The sequence below is a fragment of the Fukomys damarensis genome, unplaced genomic scaffold (genome assembly GCF_012274545.1).
Source record: "Fukomys damarensis isolate Sample0158 unplaced genomic scaffold, DMR_v1.0_HiC HiC_scaffold_31, whole genome shotgun sequence".
Classification (NCBI taxonomy): Eukaryota; Metazoa; Chordata; class Mammalia; order Rodentia; family Bathyergidae; genus Fukomys; species Fukomys damarensis.
The window spans coordinates 15,417,927-15,438,181 of NW_022900943.1; the positions used below are offsets into that span (position 1 = coordinate 15,417,927).

Here is a 20,255-nt window from a genome sequence, read left to right on the forward strand (position 1 = left end):
GTACGGGGGATCGAACTTGAGACCTTGTGCTTGCAAGGCAGGCGCCAAAACAACTGAGCTATATCCCCGACCCCTGAACAGCTTAATCTTCAGCAAATTCATCTCTTTTTGAGTCCAGGTTTCCCCTGCTTTGTCAAGTAGGAACAGTGACGGACCTGGGGCTGCTAGAGGAGAAGATTACTGTTGCAATATGTTAATAAAATGTTTCATGTAATTTATACCAAACTGTAAATCTTCGTATGAAAGTCAATGGTAGCCCAGGGCTATTTTTTCATGTCTGTAATGAAGACTGGCTGTAACAAGTCTTAATGGTGTGGTGGCCCATGCCTGTAATCCTGCCTACTCAGAAGGATGAGTCAGGAGAATCATAAATTCAAGGCCACCCTGGGCAACTTAGTGTAACTGTATCTCAAAAAAAGAAAGACAGAGAAGAAAAACCTGGCTATAACATTGTCTGAAAATTACATCACAGGGCTACAAAGTTAGCAATTTCTGTTTCTTCAGCTCCCTGTAGCAATGTTACTTCCACAGGCATCCCTGGCACTTAAAAGTTTCTAAATAAAGCTTTGGTAAGTGAAAGAATGAATGAAAGCACCAAAATCAATGTCCTCTGCTTAGCCTATATTCACTGAGTCATTATTGTGATTGGGTGCCTGTATATTTGCAAGTTCGAAAATAGTTAAGAGCAAACACATCCACTTTGTCATTGAACTGGGGTTCAGTGTGACCTCTCTCCTGCACACCCTGTTCTGAAGCCCAATACTGCTACACTGTTACAAGAGGTAGAAACTAGGGGGCAATTTGCTCCATGACGAAAGATGGTCGCTTCACTCCTCACGCTTTGGATTCTTTCACCTTGAGGATGATCTCCGGTTGATGTGCTTTTGTACATTTATGTTCTGGACATCAACTGATGCTGCATCTCAATACAAAATAAAAACAAAGGGAAGCATCTCAAAGCCAGAACTCCTCCCCTCCTCAACTGCAAGAGGTTGTGATTGGTGCTACTTGTTGGGCTACCTTGGGACAGGCTGAGCACCTGGTGAAACGACCTGGTAACTAATGCAACAGTTGCTGCAGCGCTTCCCGCCACCTGAGGATTTTTCATACGTAGTTAACCGCATCATGGAATAGCAAACATACACTCAATATGACCGGCTGACGCCTGAACTTACATCCATTGATTAAAAAACCAAAACAAGACACTGTGGTTCATTCATTAATTAACACTGAAGAAATTCTGCATTGGCTTCTCCTGCCTACAAAAAGTTTCAAATTAATTATGCTTATGTAGGGAGGGAAAAGTATAATTAAGCTAGTCACAGAAGGAGAGCCATATTACACAAATTACTGGTAACTAAAGATCACTCATTACTAAAAATTACTCAAACTAAAGGCAATTTGGGTTCCCTGTTATCAAGGTCAATGTCGCTGAAATCCTCTATTTAGGAATTGTCATAAATAAGGTTAGTGCAGGCTTCTCACCTTTCTTGTAGAAAGTATATAAAAGAATAAACAATTGGGCCGTGGAAGGAGCGGAATCTCTAAATATCAAAATCCTGTATACATGAGACTCAAGAAAACAGACTTCAGGGGGACCCTTTATTTAGATTACAACAACACAGGAGCTACAAACAGCCTCATTTTGTAAAGAAAGAGCTGTAGGTCGAACATTTTACAGTCTGTATTATAAAGCGACTGCACTTTATCCCGGAGCAGGTGCTGAAGCAGCTTTCAAAGGTGCTGGCATCGTAAGGACCTCATTCTGCTTCACTGGAAACCTAAGTTTGCAGGAACCCTGGGATTACTTTTACAGTCATTTAAGTGGGCCTTTGAACACGGAGATAGGTGATCAGCCAATAAAAAATGCTCAGTAATATCGAATTAACAAGCATTGAACATTACTGGGGTTGTGTCATAGACAGAAAACCAATTTGAACAATTTGACTCAGGTAACTGGTCAATCTGGTTAAACGAGACCCATGCAAACTGCTGGTCTCGCCCATTTTGACACTGAAGTAATAAAATGAATCTAATCATTGTGGCATTGTGTTCACCTAGTCTTACATAAAACGTGCAGAACTGCCTTAGAACCTTTCTTTCATCTATGAAACTCTTGCAAAGGAAAACTGCAGTAAACTGCATGATTTGGGGGAAACATGAGACACAAAAATTGAGAAGAACCATCGAGTCACCTAAATTGAAAAAAAAAATCTCAACAATTATTATTTTGATCTGATGTTCTTTTCACTGAAAATTATGCCAGTTGGATTTCTCGGATTTTTTTTTTATATCTAAAAAGGTTAGGAAATTGTATTTCCTGTCACTACACTGAACAATACATCATGGTAGGAAGATTCCCCTCCAATATACTTATCAGAGTGGATGGCAGGTGGGAAGAGAACAAAAGATCTTTTAGAAAAAAAAACAAAACAAGGTGATGAGAGAGCTAAGAGCTATCTAGCACATCATTGAATTATTAGAGAACGGACGAATTCCATGAGCACTTGCCCATTAATGCCATGGATTTTTAAGAAATGTCACAGATAAATAACACGGTCATAGTCCTCTTGGTAAACCTCCCACTGAAAGATGAGGAAGGGAGAATTACATATTCATTTTTGGCTTGATGGCAAGCAGCCCTGGAAGCTAAACCTCAGAAACAGGCAGACAGACTTCTAAGCAGTGGGCGGGGGGCCCTGGCATGAGCTCTTAACCACAGCTTAAGCAAAAGCCTTCCCCTCAGCGCTGTGAGAAATACCTTATTATCACCAGAAATCATTCTAAATTAGAGGCCATGGAATTAGAAAATTCTCTTCGTAGGAGTTGAATGCAGTGGTAAGCAGAGCCCACCCAAAATTTAAAAACCCTCTCTCTTCTTCCCTATGTCCCAGTAATCCAAGAAACCATTATGGACCTAAAAGACATCTTCCCACTAAGACTCAGGTGATCCTCAATTAGGACAAAATGGTGACTATTTACTTATTCAACATCACAAAGCGTACAAAATCAAGTTTTTTAAAAAAGTTTTTTATCTTTATTTTAAAAAATATTCCAATGATCATCACTTCACTTTTACTGCTTGATATGACTAATATTTACTGAAAATTTAACTGTGTTTCAAGGAATGTTCTGAACGGAAAAACTTTCCCATGTCACCCTCACAACAAATCTATGTGGTATGCAACTTTTCCTCTCACTTTCTCAAAGGATCAAGAGGCTGAAGCACTATGTAATAGATCTTTTAATAAAATATAGTAAATTAATATGCATGTTTTCTTATGCAGTGATGGGTTTAAAGACTATATGCTCAAGTAATGTGGACAACTGTCCAATTTACTGATGGAGAAATGTTCAATTCTATTTGCATTACTTCCTACTCGAGCCTCCTTTTTATCCCAGAGTCTCCTGGATGTTAGAAAGCAGCCGTGGCAGAGAACAGAGACCTTTGGGGGTTGCTAAATGTACACAATACAGCACCTTCATCCTGAAACACCTTAGAGATTGGCTTCACATAATTTGATGTTTCAATACTCTAAAACTCATCCCTCCTCTGACCCTTAAAGAGATCCATACAGTTTATGTCTTTTTCTTCCACTTCAAGGACAGTAAATGGAAGACAGGCTGAGAATGAGAAGCCTCACAAATATATACTGTGTAGAAAAGCCCCTAATGGGCAGAAGAGAAAATTAAACAAGGTACAGGAAACCCACCTCATTATTCACAGGCAACAGTGTATATAGCAATTCACTAAGAAAGACAAAGGCCTTTGTTATACTGAGAAATTTTACTATACAAAACCATATTCTTGTTTAATTAAATTTCAAGATCAACCTTACTCATCTTCAATGGCACAGTTCTCAGAGCTGTCTGTATCTCACTGGCTTTTAAGTGTTACAACCAGCTCAGGGTTATTAACTCATTGAGTGATCCAGGGTCTCTCAAAATAAAGGAACACTCATGTCTGAGTTTTTAAAATGTGGATAGATACAGCACAGTATTTAACACTGTTGGAAACCACTGAAAAGAAGAGCACAGCACTCTTCAGTTTATGGATGCTGAAGTCTCTTCCACCACAAAGAAGCCGGAACAAGTGACTCTCAATCATTCACTCTAATGGAGGAGAGAAGAACCACAGATAATCCAGTGTCAATTAATCTGCTTTTCAAAGCATCCTTTTCCTTTGAACTTGAATAAAGGTACATCTGGGACTAGGTAATTCATTTTGAACTAAGTCTTAAAGCCCCATGAATGAGACAGGGCCCAGGAAGAGCTAAGAAGAGCCTTGATTTCTCCCCCAATGCTTACCAAATCCCACTTTTCCTGGCAGTAGTTCGGGAAGGAAACACAATCCCTCCTCCTTATCCTGCTAAGGGCAACAATGCTGGAATGCTGGGTAGGCGTCCAGAGAGTATGTGAAGGAGGAGGTGAGTGGCTGGTGATAAAGTAAAAATTCTTCCCAATGATTATAAGAGATAATCGACAGGAAACGCTCAGAGATCTCCACAAGGCAGACAGTGGCTGCTTTGGATGCTCTTATTATTAACTTGCCAGGAAATGGGACTCGACTTCCAATCTGACACCCAGTTTTACTTCACAGCATTTATCACTTTTTGTAATTATATCTTTGCGTGCATGCTTGATTAACGGCTGGCTGTATTTCTCTTTTTCTCTCTGGCGCACTACCCAGGCTCATGGTAAATGTACGGCTAGTAGTCGTCGAGTAAAAGTATAAAATGCAAAGATTTAAGTGCCATTAGCAAACTGGAATGCAAGAATTTGGAAGGAGGATGTCTATGTATAGCTCTTGTACAGTGGACACCACCATGAGAAATACCGTGACAAGTCCCTGCTCTGCGCAGATTAATACGAAGACAGGCATCAAGATTCAATTATCTGGCTTTGCCTATGATGACACGACTATCTGAAAGACCAAGGCAGAAATCTATTAACTATAAAATAGAAGCTCAAGTCTGGCCCATTAGCTTTCAATCCCCAGGAAATACAGAGTAAGTACCTTACTATCAAATAGACCAACAGTGTCTGCCTCTGTAAATATACCCCTAGATTTGGAAAAACTAGAACTGCCATTTAACAGGGTCCACTAAAGGAGTGTCACAGAACTGCATTTGTTTGCCTATGGGCCCCCTCCCTAACTCTGAAAATGTCTTTTTAAGTCAGAAATCAGGAGCTGGAATTTTGCAAAGTCTGTAACTCTAAACTGACAAGAAAATGAGCTATTTCTCACCAACAAAATGTCTAAATCCAAGCCCTGAGTCATCCTCTTCATCTTCACAGTAAGGAAAGCTATCTTACACGAAAGGAACAGGAGGGTACAAGACGGTGCCTTCTCAAAAATTTATTCCTCCTCCTTAATTATGAAACAGGTATGAGAATTCAGGAGCCATGAAATTAATTATTTTTTGAAAAACATTTTGTTCAATTATTCACCGCAGAGAATAACTGATTAAGCACCGCCAAACCCGTCTTTGCAATTCTGATGAAGACTTTCTGTTGATATTTGTACCTGGCCTAATCAGAACTTATTATAAAAACAAAATAAAGTTGCTGCACCATATCCATGGAGGATTACATCTAGGACCCCATGGATAACAAAATCGGAGGATGCTCAACCTTCTTACATAAAGTGGCCTGGCACTGGCCTATAAACTGTGCACATCCTCCCCTCTACTTTAAATCATTTCTAGATTACTTAACTGTATAATGCAAATGCTACTAAATCATTGTTATAATGTTTAGGAAATAATGGAAGGAAAAAGGTGTACATTCTCAATATAAATGAGGTTTTTTTCTAAATTATTTTCAAGCCTTAGTTGGTTGAACGTACCCTACAGATATAGAAGGCTGACCACCAGCCAGGGACTACATGACTGAACTACGTAAACTTCAAAGAGGTTCTGTACACAGAGATCCACCCTCAGCAAGTCACTCTTTTTTTTGGTACAGGGGCTCGAACTCAGGACCTTGCACTTGCGAGGCAGGCAGCGGAACCACTGAGCTAAAGCCCTGCCCTGCACTGCAAGTTACTCTTGAATAAGACCTGCAAAGCAGATATGCTACATGTTACCCTGCATTTCGCAGGATAATTACGATCTATTCCACATAGGACGACTTTTTCTGTAACTGTCTCGAACCCTTATCTAGACACGGACCTTACTGCAACCCCAGGGCAACTGAACTAAATAAACAATTTGTCAACACCATCAGTTCAAACAGGCTAAAATTTGTTTCACACGTATCCCAAGACTATTTTACACACCTTCCTGTGGCTTATTTCTAACTGTACACTGTGCTGCCTTAATTATAGCCTCCCAGTTTCAAAGCTCAGCAGTCCCCTGCCACACTGTCATTAAACTTAGCCAAATATTTGTTTTGCCTTCTCCTACTCACGGTGTGTACTTGATTTAAAAGTCTACACTGTATCCAACAGTGAGAAAATAGACTGCAACACCCCAGTTGAGCGCATCCTATCTGTCACACGCTCATCTCCAGCTCATTGTCTGCTTTCACCCCATACCAATTCATGCAACTGTTGCATCAGTAACCTAAACCTTCCACTAGTGTAGGACACGGTACTTACTACGGTGCAAAACTTAAGCTAGTCTCTGCCCATGCAGCACAGGCTCAGCCACCAACAAGACAGTGCTCACCTTCTTTCTCCTCCTCCTCTTCTTCTTCTCTTTGGCTGCTTGGGCTTGCTTGTGCTCCCAAACCAAGTTGGTGAGATTGGCCACATACTCATCCGTCTGCTGCAAGAGGTAAGCTAAACGCCTGTCTTTCTTTTGATCGATCAGTTTCCTGTAGCCCTCTTCATCTTCAGCCTGTTAGGGAAGAGCAGGATGAGAGCATTACACATTTGTGGACAGCTCCTTGCACATTCTTCCCTCCACTTGACAGTCTGAAGTTTGGGGATGAGTGGAGCAAACCGGCTAAGCCAGGATGAGGAGCCACTGCAGGGAGTCTGGGACAGAGCAAACAGAATACAGTGTTGCCGAGAGGACCCTAGGTTTTGCCGCAGCCGCAGAGGAGGAGTGCAAAGCCCCACACTCGAGGCAGCTCTTGGTTCTTTTGTTTCTTTTTACTTTTTCTTTTCTTTTGGTACCAAAGATGGAGCTCAGGACTTTGTGCTTGCAAGACAGGCGGTGGCACCAAAAGACATGTTTGTTGTCTTACAGCTTTTTGTTTGTTTTTGGTACCAGGGATCGAACTCAGGTCCTGGTACTTGTGAGGCAGGCGGCAGAAGCATTGAACTAATTCCCCAGCTCTCTTGTTTCTTGAACTGCTTTAAAACTTCAAATATGACAATCACACCTCTGAAACGTATTTTTAACTTTATACTGAATTTTGGAGAAATTTAAACGCTGTATAATCCAAAGTAGAGAGCACGGCAAAATCACTCATATAAAGAAGCAACATCAAGAAATGAAATCAAACTCACGGCGAGTACTGATGCATTACCGCCCTTCTGCGAATGCCTGCCCCAAACCCCAAATTAGACTGTCTGGAGCAAATTCCTGACAAAGTATCCTTTCACTCATCAATATTTCAGTACCACAAGGAATTGAGTGGGCTTTTAACACACAATTTCTTCTACTTAAAAACACTTCCCTTTTCTCTTTTTAGCATTAGAAACATGTGGTTGATAGGAAAGGGAAAGTTGAGGGGGTTCTGTCAGAGATCCGTCCTGTGTTTCAATCCTACAGCGCTGAAGGATTTAGCACCTGAAGTCTGGTACAGAGACGAGCATGTCCACCTGCACCTCCCATTAAGCAACTCTTGAACAGAAGAAAATTCTGCTGTCCTCTGAGCCATTTTAAGAGAAAACTTTTTTTTTAATTCATCCACTAAAAGGACATTCCAAAATATTTTCCTCGTGTGATGCGTGGATAAAAGGAACATGCTGCAAAATCTTTAAGAGGCAATTCCATCACAACAAAATGCAGGGCCTTCAGTTATCGGGTGTCACGCCAGCATGTGCCCGAGTGACAGCAACTTCATCACTCAGTCTGGCTGCTATCTGCCCCATGAATGAGTGTGAACCTTGAACGCTATTATAACTCTAATTGCTTTTGGTTCTGGTCGATCTCACTTGAAGAAAGAGTGATAAAAAAAAAAAAAAAACTTCAGTTTCTCTATTATCTGTATATTCCATCATTTAATTGCAAAAATTAATGATTTGCAAATGCCTAATCATTAGTGTCAAACCAATGTGTTACTGAAGTTCTAATATAGTTTCACTTCAGTTGAATCACACAAATGTAGCTGCTGACTGCTCCAATTACTATAAAATGGTCTTCCTAGCTAGTGAGAAATCACATGGACACTTCTCTACCTGCCCAAAATGGAGAGAGAGGCAGGATAAGATGGTGAGATTTAAGAATATCTGGAACCGGAGCCTTTCAAAACATGGTTCTTACTTTCTAGAACTTCAAAAAAAAATTAATAAAAGCAAAATGCTAATTATAAAGCCAGCAAGGAAGACAGAGTTGCTTCGAATTTTCTAAGGACATAATTACGGACCAAGACTTTCTCTTCACCCACTGAGCCATTACGTCCCATGCCCAGCTACAGGTCCCCCACTCACATCTTTACAAACTTCCCACAGTGTCCTAAACTCTACTGTGCATTTAGCCCAATTTCAAAATCAAATGGTCAATAAAAACAAATAGGCCAGTGATATAAACGTAGCCCTTCTGTGTTTTATATATCCATTAAAACCTAACTGTGCAAAAGTAACAATCCAACAACAGCCCTCGAGAATAACACAGCTACTATAAAAAAGCACATTTCAAAATTACCCTAAAATCACATTTACAATGTTAGAGAGTAATTTCCACAATTGAAAAAACAACAAGAACAAAAAAGATAAGCATCAGAGGTTTCTAAAGAAGAGAACTGCAGGCCGAGGGTGGAGTTCAGGGTAAATCACTTCCCTTGCATATGTAAGGCCTTAGGTTCAATCCCAGCACCAAAAAGACCAAAAATCAGGACAGAATATTAGGAGGCAGTGACACACACCTATAATCTCAGCCAGGGCAATTTAACAAGACCCTGTCTGAAAATAAATTTTTTCAAAAGGGGTTGGGGGACATAGTTCAGAGCATAGCACACACAAGGCCCTGGGTTCAATACCTAGTACTCTAAACAAAACAAAACAACCCTTAGGTCTTCTTAGAGTCAAGATACATTAATTAGCTATTTACTGAAAATAACTTGGACATTGATCTCTAAGAGTTCATATCTTTAAAAATACCTGAATTTGTCATTTTTCGAGATCTTGTTGTCAATCTCCTGCAAAATACAGCAGCTGCCTTTTTTCTTTATTTATTTTTTGGAGGGTACTGGGATCGAACTCGGGACCTTGCACTTTCGATGAAGGCAGCGGAACCACTGAAGTAAATCCCCAGCCCTGCACCTGCCTACTTTCAAGCTGTCAATTACACAGCAACGGTATCTTAGGACACAGAAACACTACATTCAGCAGGAGTGGCCCTGAGTTTGTGGCATGCATTGTCAAGGAAAGAGAAAATGGTCCAGATTCCATCTTCCACACATTCCAAGAAACATAGTCAGAGGCCTGATGCTCAGCGGGGATTCCACCCAGCTCCTGCCTCATCTCACATTCTCAGTACGGAGGGAGGGAGCGAGCTCAGCGCCCGCTCCGTCTTCCACAGTGGGCTCTCACCATTAGTCTCCGCATTCTCTCCTTCTCGATCCTCTCCGTCTCCTTCTTCTGCTCCCTTTCAGTGTTGGCGTGCCAGGTGGCCACTGCTTTGGAAAGTTTCTGGATCTTCCCAGCCACGGATCGATGGTATTCCTTAAAATCCTTTGCATGTTGCAGAATACTATTCAGGTACTCCTGAAGAATTGATTGACAAAGAAGAAAAAGGAAACTTAAGATCCATTTTCCAGTGTTTTATGAGGTATCAACCCAGGCCGAGAAGACTCTCAGTATCTAAGTGACACAATTCAAAGACGAAAATCTCTTTTTGGAATGGGCTCCCTGGTGTGGGCTAGGGGAGGGTGGGAAAGAGGCCCTCCCACATCTATGATATCGCAGCATACACAAGAGAAGCCACCGCCACTTCAGGGGCACGGCTGCTTGGGAACGGAAACATTAAAGACAGACTCAGAAAACGGCAATGACAAAACACAAAGCCACTGTCGACCCTAAAACAATCCTGAGGGTCCCGAGCATTTCTAGTTATAGTGTTTCTTCTACTCTTACTTACTTTTCAGAACTGTGATGCAAAATAACTTATACAAAGCTAACATGGCCATACATTCAGTTGCATTCGCTTTTTAAATAAAGCAGAAACGTGTGTCCTGTTCACCCTACAATCCACTACTATTTTCAGAAGGAAACTGAGATTAACATAAGCACAGGAACAAAAATGAAACTTATAAGGAACTCACACTAAATCAAATCCTACATAAAAATATTTCTAACTCCCCCTAAAAGGAATGTTTTAAAATATCTGTCCCATGAAACCTCTCACTGGTCACTTTAAAGAGTCCAGGATATTAGATTTGTCTTTCTGATAAAGATAACTTCCTAATCTTTCTTTTTCCAAGTTGTTTCTTCCAGGCTTTTGCTGTAGGAAACCCACTCGTACCCACTCATGAAAGCTCAAACAGCTTTCCGTTTGACACGTGTGATACACTGTGTCTGCCCAGACTCACATGCCAGAACCCTAACCTCCGCAGTGATGGTATTAGGAGGCAGGGCCCATATGAACTGGATTAGTGCCCTTACAAAGGAATCTGGAAAAGCTTTTTGCTCTCTTCCTGTCACATGCAGACAAAACTTGTCAGTTTGCCACCGGAAAGAGAGCCCTCACCAGCACCTCACCGTGCTGCCATGCTGATCTTGGACTTCCAGCGTCCAGAACGGCGACAAATAAATGTATGTTGTTTATAAGTCAGGCAGTCTTTGGGGTTTTTGTTACCACGGCCTTGGGTGACAACACTTGACAGCACTTTAAGGAAGTTGGCTCCTGAATCTCATCCCGCTGCGGACCAGGGGTAACCTTGGGCAGTCACCCCTTTACCATTTCCCTGTCTCAGTCTAAGTGTCTCTGCCTATCAAGCAATGCAGCTGAGCTATGTAAACCCCAAGAAACCCTTCTGTTCTGTGAGGTCCCCAGCACCCACAAGGGGACCTGTCTGCAGTGGCTCTGACTATGTCTACCGGCCCCACTGGACACTTCTGTCCAAGGAAGGGCAAGCAAAGCCCCGAATCTAAGGACCTGGTGTTTCTGCCGGCGCTTGCGCTCCTGCTCAATCTTCTGCTGCTTTTCCAGCTTCTCCGTCATGCGCGCTTCTCGAAGAGTCTGCCGCTTGCTCCGTTTGTAGGCTTTGGAGTTGAGGGCAGTCTCGAGGGTGGTGTCCCTGCGCATGCAGGCCACCACCTCCTGTCTCAGCTGCCAAGAGGAGAGCGGTTAGACAGCCTCCGAACCGAACTCGGATTTCCGACCCTGACCTGGCCTTGTTTCCATTCGATGGAGCAGGATGGGACTCCTAGAGTCTCACAGTCACTGCGTTTCATTAAACGAACTAGAGCCACGTCAAATTCACGTGGGATTTTCAAGAATGGGATATGCTTTCTTTCCAAATAATTAAAATCAACAAATAATTATCGTACTGTAACAGTAAAAAGAAAGAAATGCGGATGAGGTCCTTAACACAGTAATTCATTGTGCTTAATTACTGAATGACATTAATTTATTAATAAGCTTTTAAACTTTTTTTTATTTCATTTTATTCTCTCATGTTTAAAGCTTACCTTTAATAATGATTTGCAAAATGAATAAGAGTTACTTCCTATTCATGCTGTATGGTGGGTACCAGGTACTCCACATGAATTCATGACCTCAAATAAATGATGGAAAATAAGGACTTTTCTTTCTTCCCACTTTAACAATAATAGTCTTTGAAAAATACTTAAATCTTATATTATATCATGGTCTTGTCTTGGATCATCATCAATATAATATTTTTATCCATATTGCATGCTTTGGGGTGGTAGGGGTGGAGACAAGCACATGTTATGATAATCATTCAATGGAATCTGAAATCAGGATCAGTTATAATTAATACAATGAGGAAACTTTAGAAATAATAGATTTTTCAATAACAGCCAATAAAAATCAGAGACCAGCATCCTGAAGCTAATTTAAATATAAGCTCATTCTGAAAACATACTTCACTAATATTCGTTTAACAAAATATCATCCAACTCTATTGATTCCCAGTAAGAAGTCACTGTAAGAAAGTACATGGAACCTGAGGAATTTTTCTTTTTCCTTTTAAAATTTAATCTGAAGCCCTCAGTCTCAAACTTATAACCAAGTATCACCCAGGCACCACAGATGTCCTTTGTGACATGACACCCAATGAGGCAAAATGTATCCCCAAGTTCACATGACGACAGCAAGTGGTGGCCTTGTGATACGAGCCGCCTCCTCCGTCAGAGCAAATCATGCAATTCAGTACCTGGAAACTACATTTATACATCAATAATTCCTTTTGCATGCTCCAGACTTTAACCAACCAAACCCATCTGACTGACAATGAAATACTCTTCATCCCCCTTGGCTTAGTAAGGCAATCTGAGCTCTGGAAGAACTGCACCTTTTGGATCTACACAGCAAAACTGAGAAGAGGGAAAATTAGTTCCATCTAATTCAGTCTCCTACTGATTTAGAAACAAGAAAACAGATCATTATACTGGCTCATAATAAGTGGCCACCAAGCACCACTACAAGACCAGATAATAACTCTCTGATTAGTCAATAGGTAGCGAAGTGCCCCAAAGTTAGATTTTGATATATAATCAAGTTATGAGACATCGTTTTAAATGTTTCTGGAAATGATGAGCCATTAACTTCACAGAGGAGCTACTATACTTATTAAGATTAGTCTCACAATCATGGCTAGCATGTGATATGCGCTTACCAAGAAACTCTGATCTACCACCTTCTCGTTTTCCCTTGAGTCCTAGAGGGGCTGTACCCAACTATTCTCAAGGCTTTTCACTCACAGGAACAAAATGCCATCACTCTGATTCAGTAAATCAGAAGACGGGAGAAAACATGTTTCTGACACACAGACGACAAAAGGCATAATAAGCAGTTCATCTGCATGACTTCATCTGCTGAAGATCTAAAAGATAAGCTATTTTATGAAGTTTATATCTTTATAGCAGCGCTGGACAGGCTAAGGGAAAGTCACAGATAACACTTTAGGGACAATTACATTTATTTCCTGTATCTCAGATGCACTGGGGAAAAGGCATTACCTGACGTTGGAAATTAAGTAACCGAAGTGCTTTCAGTTCCACGGTTGCTTTGGTTCGCAAATCTGGTGGCAGAGAGCCAGGGAGATTTTCCAGTTCTTGTATCCTATGAGCTATGCGTGCCTGAAGTCTGAACAGAAATAAGATGGGGGCAGGGGGAGATGGAAACAGGCGTTACAATGTAATCTTCAAGGATCGACAGTAACCTCCGTTCAAGTTCGTGGCAACATATTCCAGACACCATCAATTCTGATAACAATTAGATTTTCTGATGTTAAGCAGAGAAAAGTCACCTTTGAGTTAATTCAGACAGGTGCTGTATGTTACTTAATACTCATTCTATATAACTTCTCACTAATACCTAGAAGGAGGGCTCACACTCCATCTAGGGAGGAAATCACACGCCCTCGCTCCTCTTAACACACAAAGAAAAGGAGAGGAAAATCTGAGTTGCTCCTTAACGTCCAGCCAGCCAGAATACCGAGCTGAGACAACAGATTTCTAACTTCTGGTTCTGTCCCAGGGCAACTGAGCCATCTGCCCTCCCTGCCAAGATGCTGATGACAACAGCAGCCAGAGCAGAGGGGGCAAGAGCATCTGTAGGAGCTGAGGCCGTCAAAATCAGCCAACCCAAAACATTCTGAAGAGCCCTGCCAACCACAACCACTTCCTCTGTGCACAGTGCTCACTTGAGTAAAGAAGACAGATTAGGCATTTTCAAAAATCAGGCACAGCACAAAATAGCCTTCAAAATCTGCCATTTTTAAAACCCAGTGTGGTGGCTCAAACCTGTAAACCCAGCACTCAGAAGGCTGAGGCAGGAGGATCCCCACAAAGTTCGAGGCCAGCCCGGGCTACCCAGTGAGTTCAAGGCCAGCTTGAACTACATAATGAGACTTTATCTCAAAAGGAAAAACAATATCTAAGAGTTTCTAGAAAAGAATACAGGGTAATCTCATTTTCGACACCATCAATATATAACAGCAGATACTCCCTCAAAATGAAAGCAATATAGAAAATAAAAGACATCTCTTTCTTCATGTACTTGGGATACTATTATTGTTACACATATAAACTGGTTTTAAATCCTACCCTTATCAATAACGATATGCCACGTAAATCTATTTTTAGAATAATCTCTCTAAATTTTGGGAAAAATTGTCTGGAAATAGATTTCAACCAGGAAACAGTAATATGAGACATAACATAGTATTAATCTCAATAAGTTATTTTTCTTACAGTGCTACTTAATGCAGTTTTATTTAATTATCTCTTTCTTCTCTCACCCCCTCCATACCACTACAAGGTAAGCAATGGAATGGTTCGTCCCATTTCACTGATGAGAAAAATGAAGATACACGGTTACATCACAGAACTAGGAAAGGAAGAAACCAAAACGGAAACACTCATTAAATTGATACCCAAACCACTACAATAAAAAGATAGATAATTAAAATACAACTTCCTGAGAACTTTCCTGGACCTTAACTATAAAAGTTGAAAATGAAGAATTCTGTTAAAAGTAAATATCATGTTTTTTCAGACTTTATAACGCTGCACATTAACATGAAAGAATAAAACCTTCTATGACTTCATTGCTACAAAACATCTTCTTCCCACATCCCAAATACCAAAATGAGTGCTTCTGAAAAACCTACAGCCGTTTAGTTTGGGAGACAAATGTCATCATTTCAAAAATTTAAAAGCGATTGTGAGAAAATTGACTTACTTTTCACTGACTTCACTGAAATAATATAGAGGACAAATTCTTGCTTTATTTGGTGCACACGTGCTACTGACTGAGTTACTATCATGAGTTAATACTGTGACTGTTACCATGCTGTTATTTTACCTCAGCATATCAGTAAAACTCAGCACTCATACATGGTCTAAGCATTCAACAGACTAAAAAACGTGTTAATTCAAACAACAATAATAGGCTTTTAGCATTTTATTCTTTCAGAAAAATCAGAGTCTTCCAATTTTTCAAAATCCCTTTTAGTAGTGAGAGTCATGAAACTGTCATGCTTTTTACTGACCATATAAAAAGATGCCCACTTCATGTATCCAGTTCATTCTCTTGACTGTCCATACAGCCCCATCTCTGAATACAGCAGGAGATGAGACATCTAAACACCCAACACATTCAGAGAAAAATCCATGTAATGGCGAAAATAAACTGACACAACTTTACCTTTGCATTACTTTATGGCCTCAAGATTAAAGCCATATGAAAGAAAATTTAAATGCTGCAGCAAGGTGAAGTGATGGCCAACAGCTGAGTTGCCCTGCTTCCTTGGTTCTAGAATCTAGATTTACTGCAGACGTTTCTTACTTGAATATCCTAGAACTCAAAACTCCTCGGTATTCTGGTTACCTCTTTTAGATAAAGCGAGCCAGGGGTACAAGTAGAGGATGGCCACTCTGTCCTCTTTAATCTTCCAAAGGGCTACAGAGCGAGGCCTACATAAATAACCACAATAAAGAGATGAAGTGGTAGCAAGCTGCCAGGGTGGGGAGCCGGGGACAGGTAAGGGGGAGTCGGGAGGAGGCCGCGGGGATGCCCAATATTAGGCAGTGGGTACCCGGGGCACCAGAGTGGACTGCAGGTGGGAGTATGGTGCCCTTCTCCCTGCCATGATTGCTTCTCCCACAGTCTTCAAAATTGGTCAGTGAATCCGAGTCCTTAGCACAAAGAGATCTTTCTTTATCAAAGAGGCAAAAAGTACACGATGCAAACTCTAGTAAAAGAGGAAAAGATTTCACAGTGAAATTATATACATTCGATTCAGCACGTGGAAGTGGGGTAGCAAAGGTACAAGAGGGGCTTCCTTAACACAGAAAATTATATCTCTGTTGTTGTTGCTCTTAACAGAAATCTTCATTTTAAATAATGCTCCTCTCCAGACAATTTCATCTTCCCATAAATAGGATTCAGCAGGTATTTCCAATAAAGAGATTCAGGACTCTAAACTTCCCGCAACAACAAGATGTAATACTGCAAGACTGCGGGGGACTCATTTAGTGTCCTCACGAGCATAGAAAATTGAAGCAGAATTAGGTCACTCTGGTTTTTCATACAGATGAACAGTAAATCAAGAGGGGTTACTGTTCTGGCAAGAAAGAGAGCTCCATTAAAGGCAACAGATATTTGTTCAGGTCCAGAGGAGAAGTTTACGATTCCTGGAGGAGGATTATTTGAATAGAAAATGACACTGGTACATTTTGTTCCTTCAAGGAGCTGAGTGACACTTTACAAAAAGAGAGAGAGAGAGAGAGAGAGAGAGAGAGTGTGTGTGTGTGTGTGTGTGTGTGTGTGTGTGCGTGCGCGTGCGCGCATGGCTTTTGGTAACTGCGCTGGTGGAGCAGCTGCTGGCAATTTTTGAGAAGGAATGTTTAGGGCTGTGATGGAGACAAGGGCAGGACAGAAACATCACAGGCAAGGGGCTACCCGACCCAAGCAGGCTGCACTACTGTTCTGATTCCAAAGGGCAGGATAGGCTTCAAGTGTGCAACACACCTTCCATGCAAACATCCATGCAGTTACTTCACACACCAACATGAAGTATTTCTCGTCAAACATCTCACTTTAAATGGAAGGAAATGGTGGGGGTGTACTGAAGTTCTGCCCAAAAGGTACGGAAAAACAGCACAGAGGAAGAGAGCTCTGACACTATAGAAACAAGCAATGAAGTCCCATCAAAAAAGAAACTGGCTCCGAAAGAACGAATCTAATTTAAAAGGGGAAAACATTTTAAACTAAAAAGCTTGCACAGATCAGAGGCAAAATGTTCACACGCAGACACTTATTTATGCAATGAATGAAAAAAGGTCAATTTGTCCAATGTTTGATTTTTATGATGAACAAGGAAAAGCGGTCAAGTGAGTTAAAAGTTTAAAACGTAAGATTCTAACAATTTCCTTCAATTTTCGTGGATATGATAAGCAATATGTCACAGGCCAAAGAAATGATTATCTGTTAAAGAATTCCTGACAGACGCTTTTTGCTCAAAATTTATCAAACTGTAAAAGAGGTTAAGATCTTGTCCAAATCTTTCACCAGATGAGGAAGATACTCTGGATCCTTCTAGTAATCAGGCTGGAGGCAAGTAAGCCATTTGATAACAGAGGATCAAAAGAAAGTCTCCTACCTGTCCTTCACAAGTGTCTAAGGGACTTAATTTAACCCTTTCAATGGAAGAATTTAAATAATCTCTACAGTTGAACAATTAATATTCATCTAGGCAGAAGCCATTTATTGCTCTGTAATTAAAGATGTGAGGTCCCTTCAATATTGCCGGGACAAACCCATGCTGCTACTCCAATGACCATGGGAAAATTCAGGCTCAAGGTTCTGCCAGAGTCTTGGACCCAGGGTTTTCCAATGATTTCAAAAGCCATATAGCGGCCAGAGATTTGGCATGGGCTGGGGATTTAGCTCAGTGGTGCCACCGCCTACCTCAAAAGCGCAAGGTTCCGACTTGGATCTCTAGAACCAGAAAAAAAAAAAAAAAAAGCCATACAGCTTTGGGCCAGGGATTTAGCTCAGTGGTGCCTGCTGCCTTGCAAAAACAAGGACTGGAGTTTGATCCCTGCTACAGAAAAAAAAAAAAGCCATACAGCTTTGTATAAGAAAAACACATTTTTCAAGCAATAATAATAACATGAAAAATAGCCATCCACAAAAAGATATCACTGGGTACAATTTTTTATTGATGGACAAGTAAAGGACAACAGTTTTTTATACACTGGAATAGTGTCAGTTAATATTGCACACTTTGGGAGGCCCTCCATTAAGATCAGGCTTCTGTAATAGGAAAGAAAACAAGCTTATCACTACTGAAGATAGTCCTGCAATTAAAATTCTGGCAGAATGATACAGAAGATTTAAAGCCAAACAGTTAAAACACACACACACACACACACACACACAGGAAACAGGCTAAGGGGAAAAGGCCAGAGATTATGTCAAATTCTTAGGTATAGAGAATGTCTTATGAGAGACTTCACATCATTTAACAAAGGTAGGATAGGGGGAAAGGCAAGATAGGAGCCAAACCTTTGGAGTAGCTACACGACACCTCTTCCTCCTATTACTGACTTTTTTCATTACTTTTGAAATTTTTATTCAATAATAACATCCTCTAGTACACATGAAGACAGTTTTTCTACCATGGACATGCTAGTATTTGGATATATAGCACACACAATTCTTTACTCAAATGAATTTGCCTATCAAATACTGAATATCCAAGTATCATTTGATGATGTATCCAGCACTCCAGGTATACATGATATGTTCAAATAGCAAAATAAAAGTTCAAAATAAAAGCTGGGTATGATGGTGTCTTTAGTCCCAGCACTGGGGAGGCTGACACAGGAGGATCACCCAGAGTTTGAGACAAACTTGGGCTATATAATGAGTTCAAGGCCATCCTGGAATACATGAGAGACCCTGTCTCAAAAAAAAAGAGAAAAAGGTCTTAATAGCCAGACATAATGGCATAGGCTTGTAATTCCAGCTCAGGCAGGGTTATACATCTAATGGCCAGCTGCTGCATTTCTTTCAGAGTAACTCAAAACTAAGTATATCTTGTCAAAAACAAAATCACTAAGTTATGGGCTTTTCAATAAAGATTAAATGTTTTCAGAGGAATCCCAAACATTATCTACCAATACTATAATTGTATAATCTCATTTTCTTTTAAATTTAACAATATTTGTGGAATAAATAACAGCCCGCATGTACTGACTCCTCCTGTATCATTTTTATCTTCCCAACTTTTAAGGAACACTAAAAGTACTTTATTGTAACATATGAGGATAGTCGCAGACACAAGCACTATCGTGACGAAGGTGACACAGACTGCTTCCTAGCAGCTCTAGAATCCACAATCATAGCTCTGTTTCGTGTTGACTGTGTTGACTCAATACTTCGTCCACCATCTCTCTTTGGTTGGTATTAACCACTCAGGTGAGATATCTAACTATAGCCTGTGGGCCAAATCCTGGTACAACTTGTTTTTCTAAATAAAGTTTTATTGGCAGGAAGTCAATGCATTATTATCTATGGCTGTGTTCACACAAAAAGGGCAGAGCTGAGTATTTGTGTCTGAGACCCAAGGCTCCACAAAGTATAATGTAAAACATTTTTTATCTGGTCCTTTACAGAAAAAGTGCCAAGCCCTATTTTAGACAAATCCCCCAAATCAGGTAAAAAGAAGTCTCGGGAGTATAAGTTTTAAAAAAGGCCTCCATCTAAGGACAGGCTAGACTCCAAGCTGGACCAAGTGATAAACTAAAACATGCATAAATTAAAACTAAGAATATCTGATATCAAGCTAGCAAAACATGCTTTTTAGCATCGAGAGATGTGCCCCTAATCTGAAGATGAGCCTCTGACCATTTCAGTCATTCCAAGACACAAACTGACAGACAAGGTTAACGCATTACACAATCGGAGTGTGAGAGGACCACTTCCTGGATCCACAGAAAGTCCAAGCTGGGCTTTGCATCTTCAAATCCCCAGTGCCTGGCATTTTTTAAGGGTGAATAAAAGTTTCCCAGCTGACATAGTGAAAACCACCACCCCACCCATGGGTCCTGCCAGTAGCATGCAAACTCTTCCTGACTTTGTTCTGAAATCTTTCCCAAAGCAGCAGTTTCTATCCTCAGAGTTGCAGCTCTTGCCCTGTCCCACAACAAAGGCCACAGCCCATGAAGGCACCTCAGCCCGAGGCTGCAGGGCACTCGCTGGCCTCCACAGCTCAACCCCTGTGAAGCAAGGCAGTACCTGTACTCCCGCTCCTGCAGGATCTCCACGGGGTCCAGGCCCTGCGGCTTCTGGATGGGGCTGATGCGGCTCTGCTTCTGCTGCAGTTGCAGGACAGGGGAGGGCTGCCCGGGGGCTGGCTGCTGGACGGAGGGCCCAGGCACG

At 41.0% G+C, this 20,255-nt stretch overlaps 1 protein-coding gene across 6 annotated transcripts in view; it reads right to left on the bottom strand.

The window, feature by feature from the left end:
• Positions 1-20,255, bottom strand: part of Smarca2 (SWI/SNF related, matrix associated, actin dependent regulator of chromatin, subfamily a, member 2) — a 173,719-nt gene that overhangs the window by 121,072 nt on the left and 32,392 nt on the right. For all 6 annotated transcript variants that reach the window (XM_010640120.2, XM_010640123.3, XM_010640125.3 and 3 more), the window contains exons 5-9: positions 20,112-20,255; positions 13,322-13,448; positions 11,271-11,444; positions 9,707-9,880; positions 6,672-6,842 (exon numbers count right to left, since the gene is read on the bottom strand). The exon at positions 20,112-20,255 is cut by the window's right edge and continues 103 nt beyond it. In XM_010640120.2, the coding sequence (XP_010638422.1) occupies positions 6,672-6,842; positions 9,707-9,880; positions 11,271-11,444; positions 13,322-13,448; positions 20,112-20,255 (790 nt within the window). The remainder of the gene's footprint in view (positions 1-6,671; positions 6,843-9,706; positions 9,881-11,270; positions 11,445-13,321; positions 13,449-20,111) is intronic.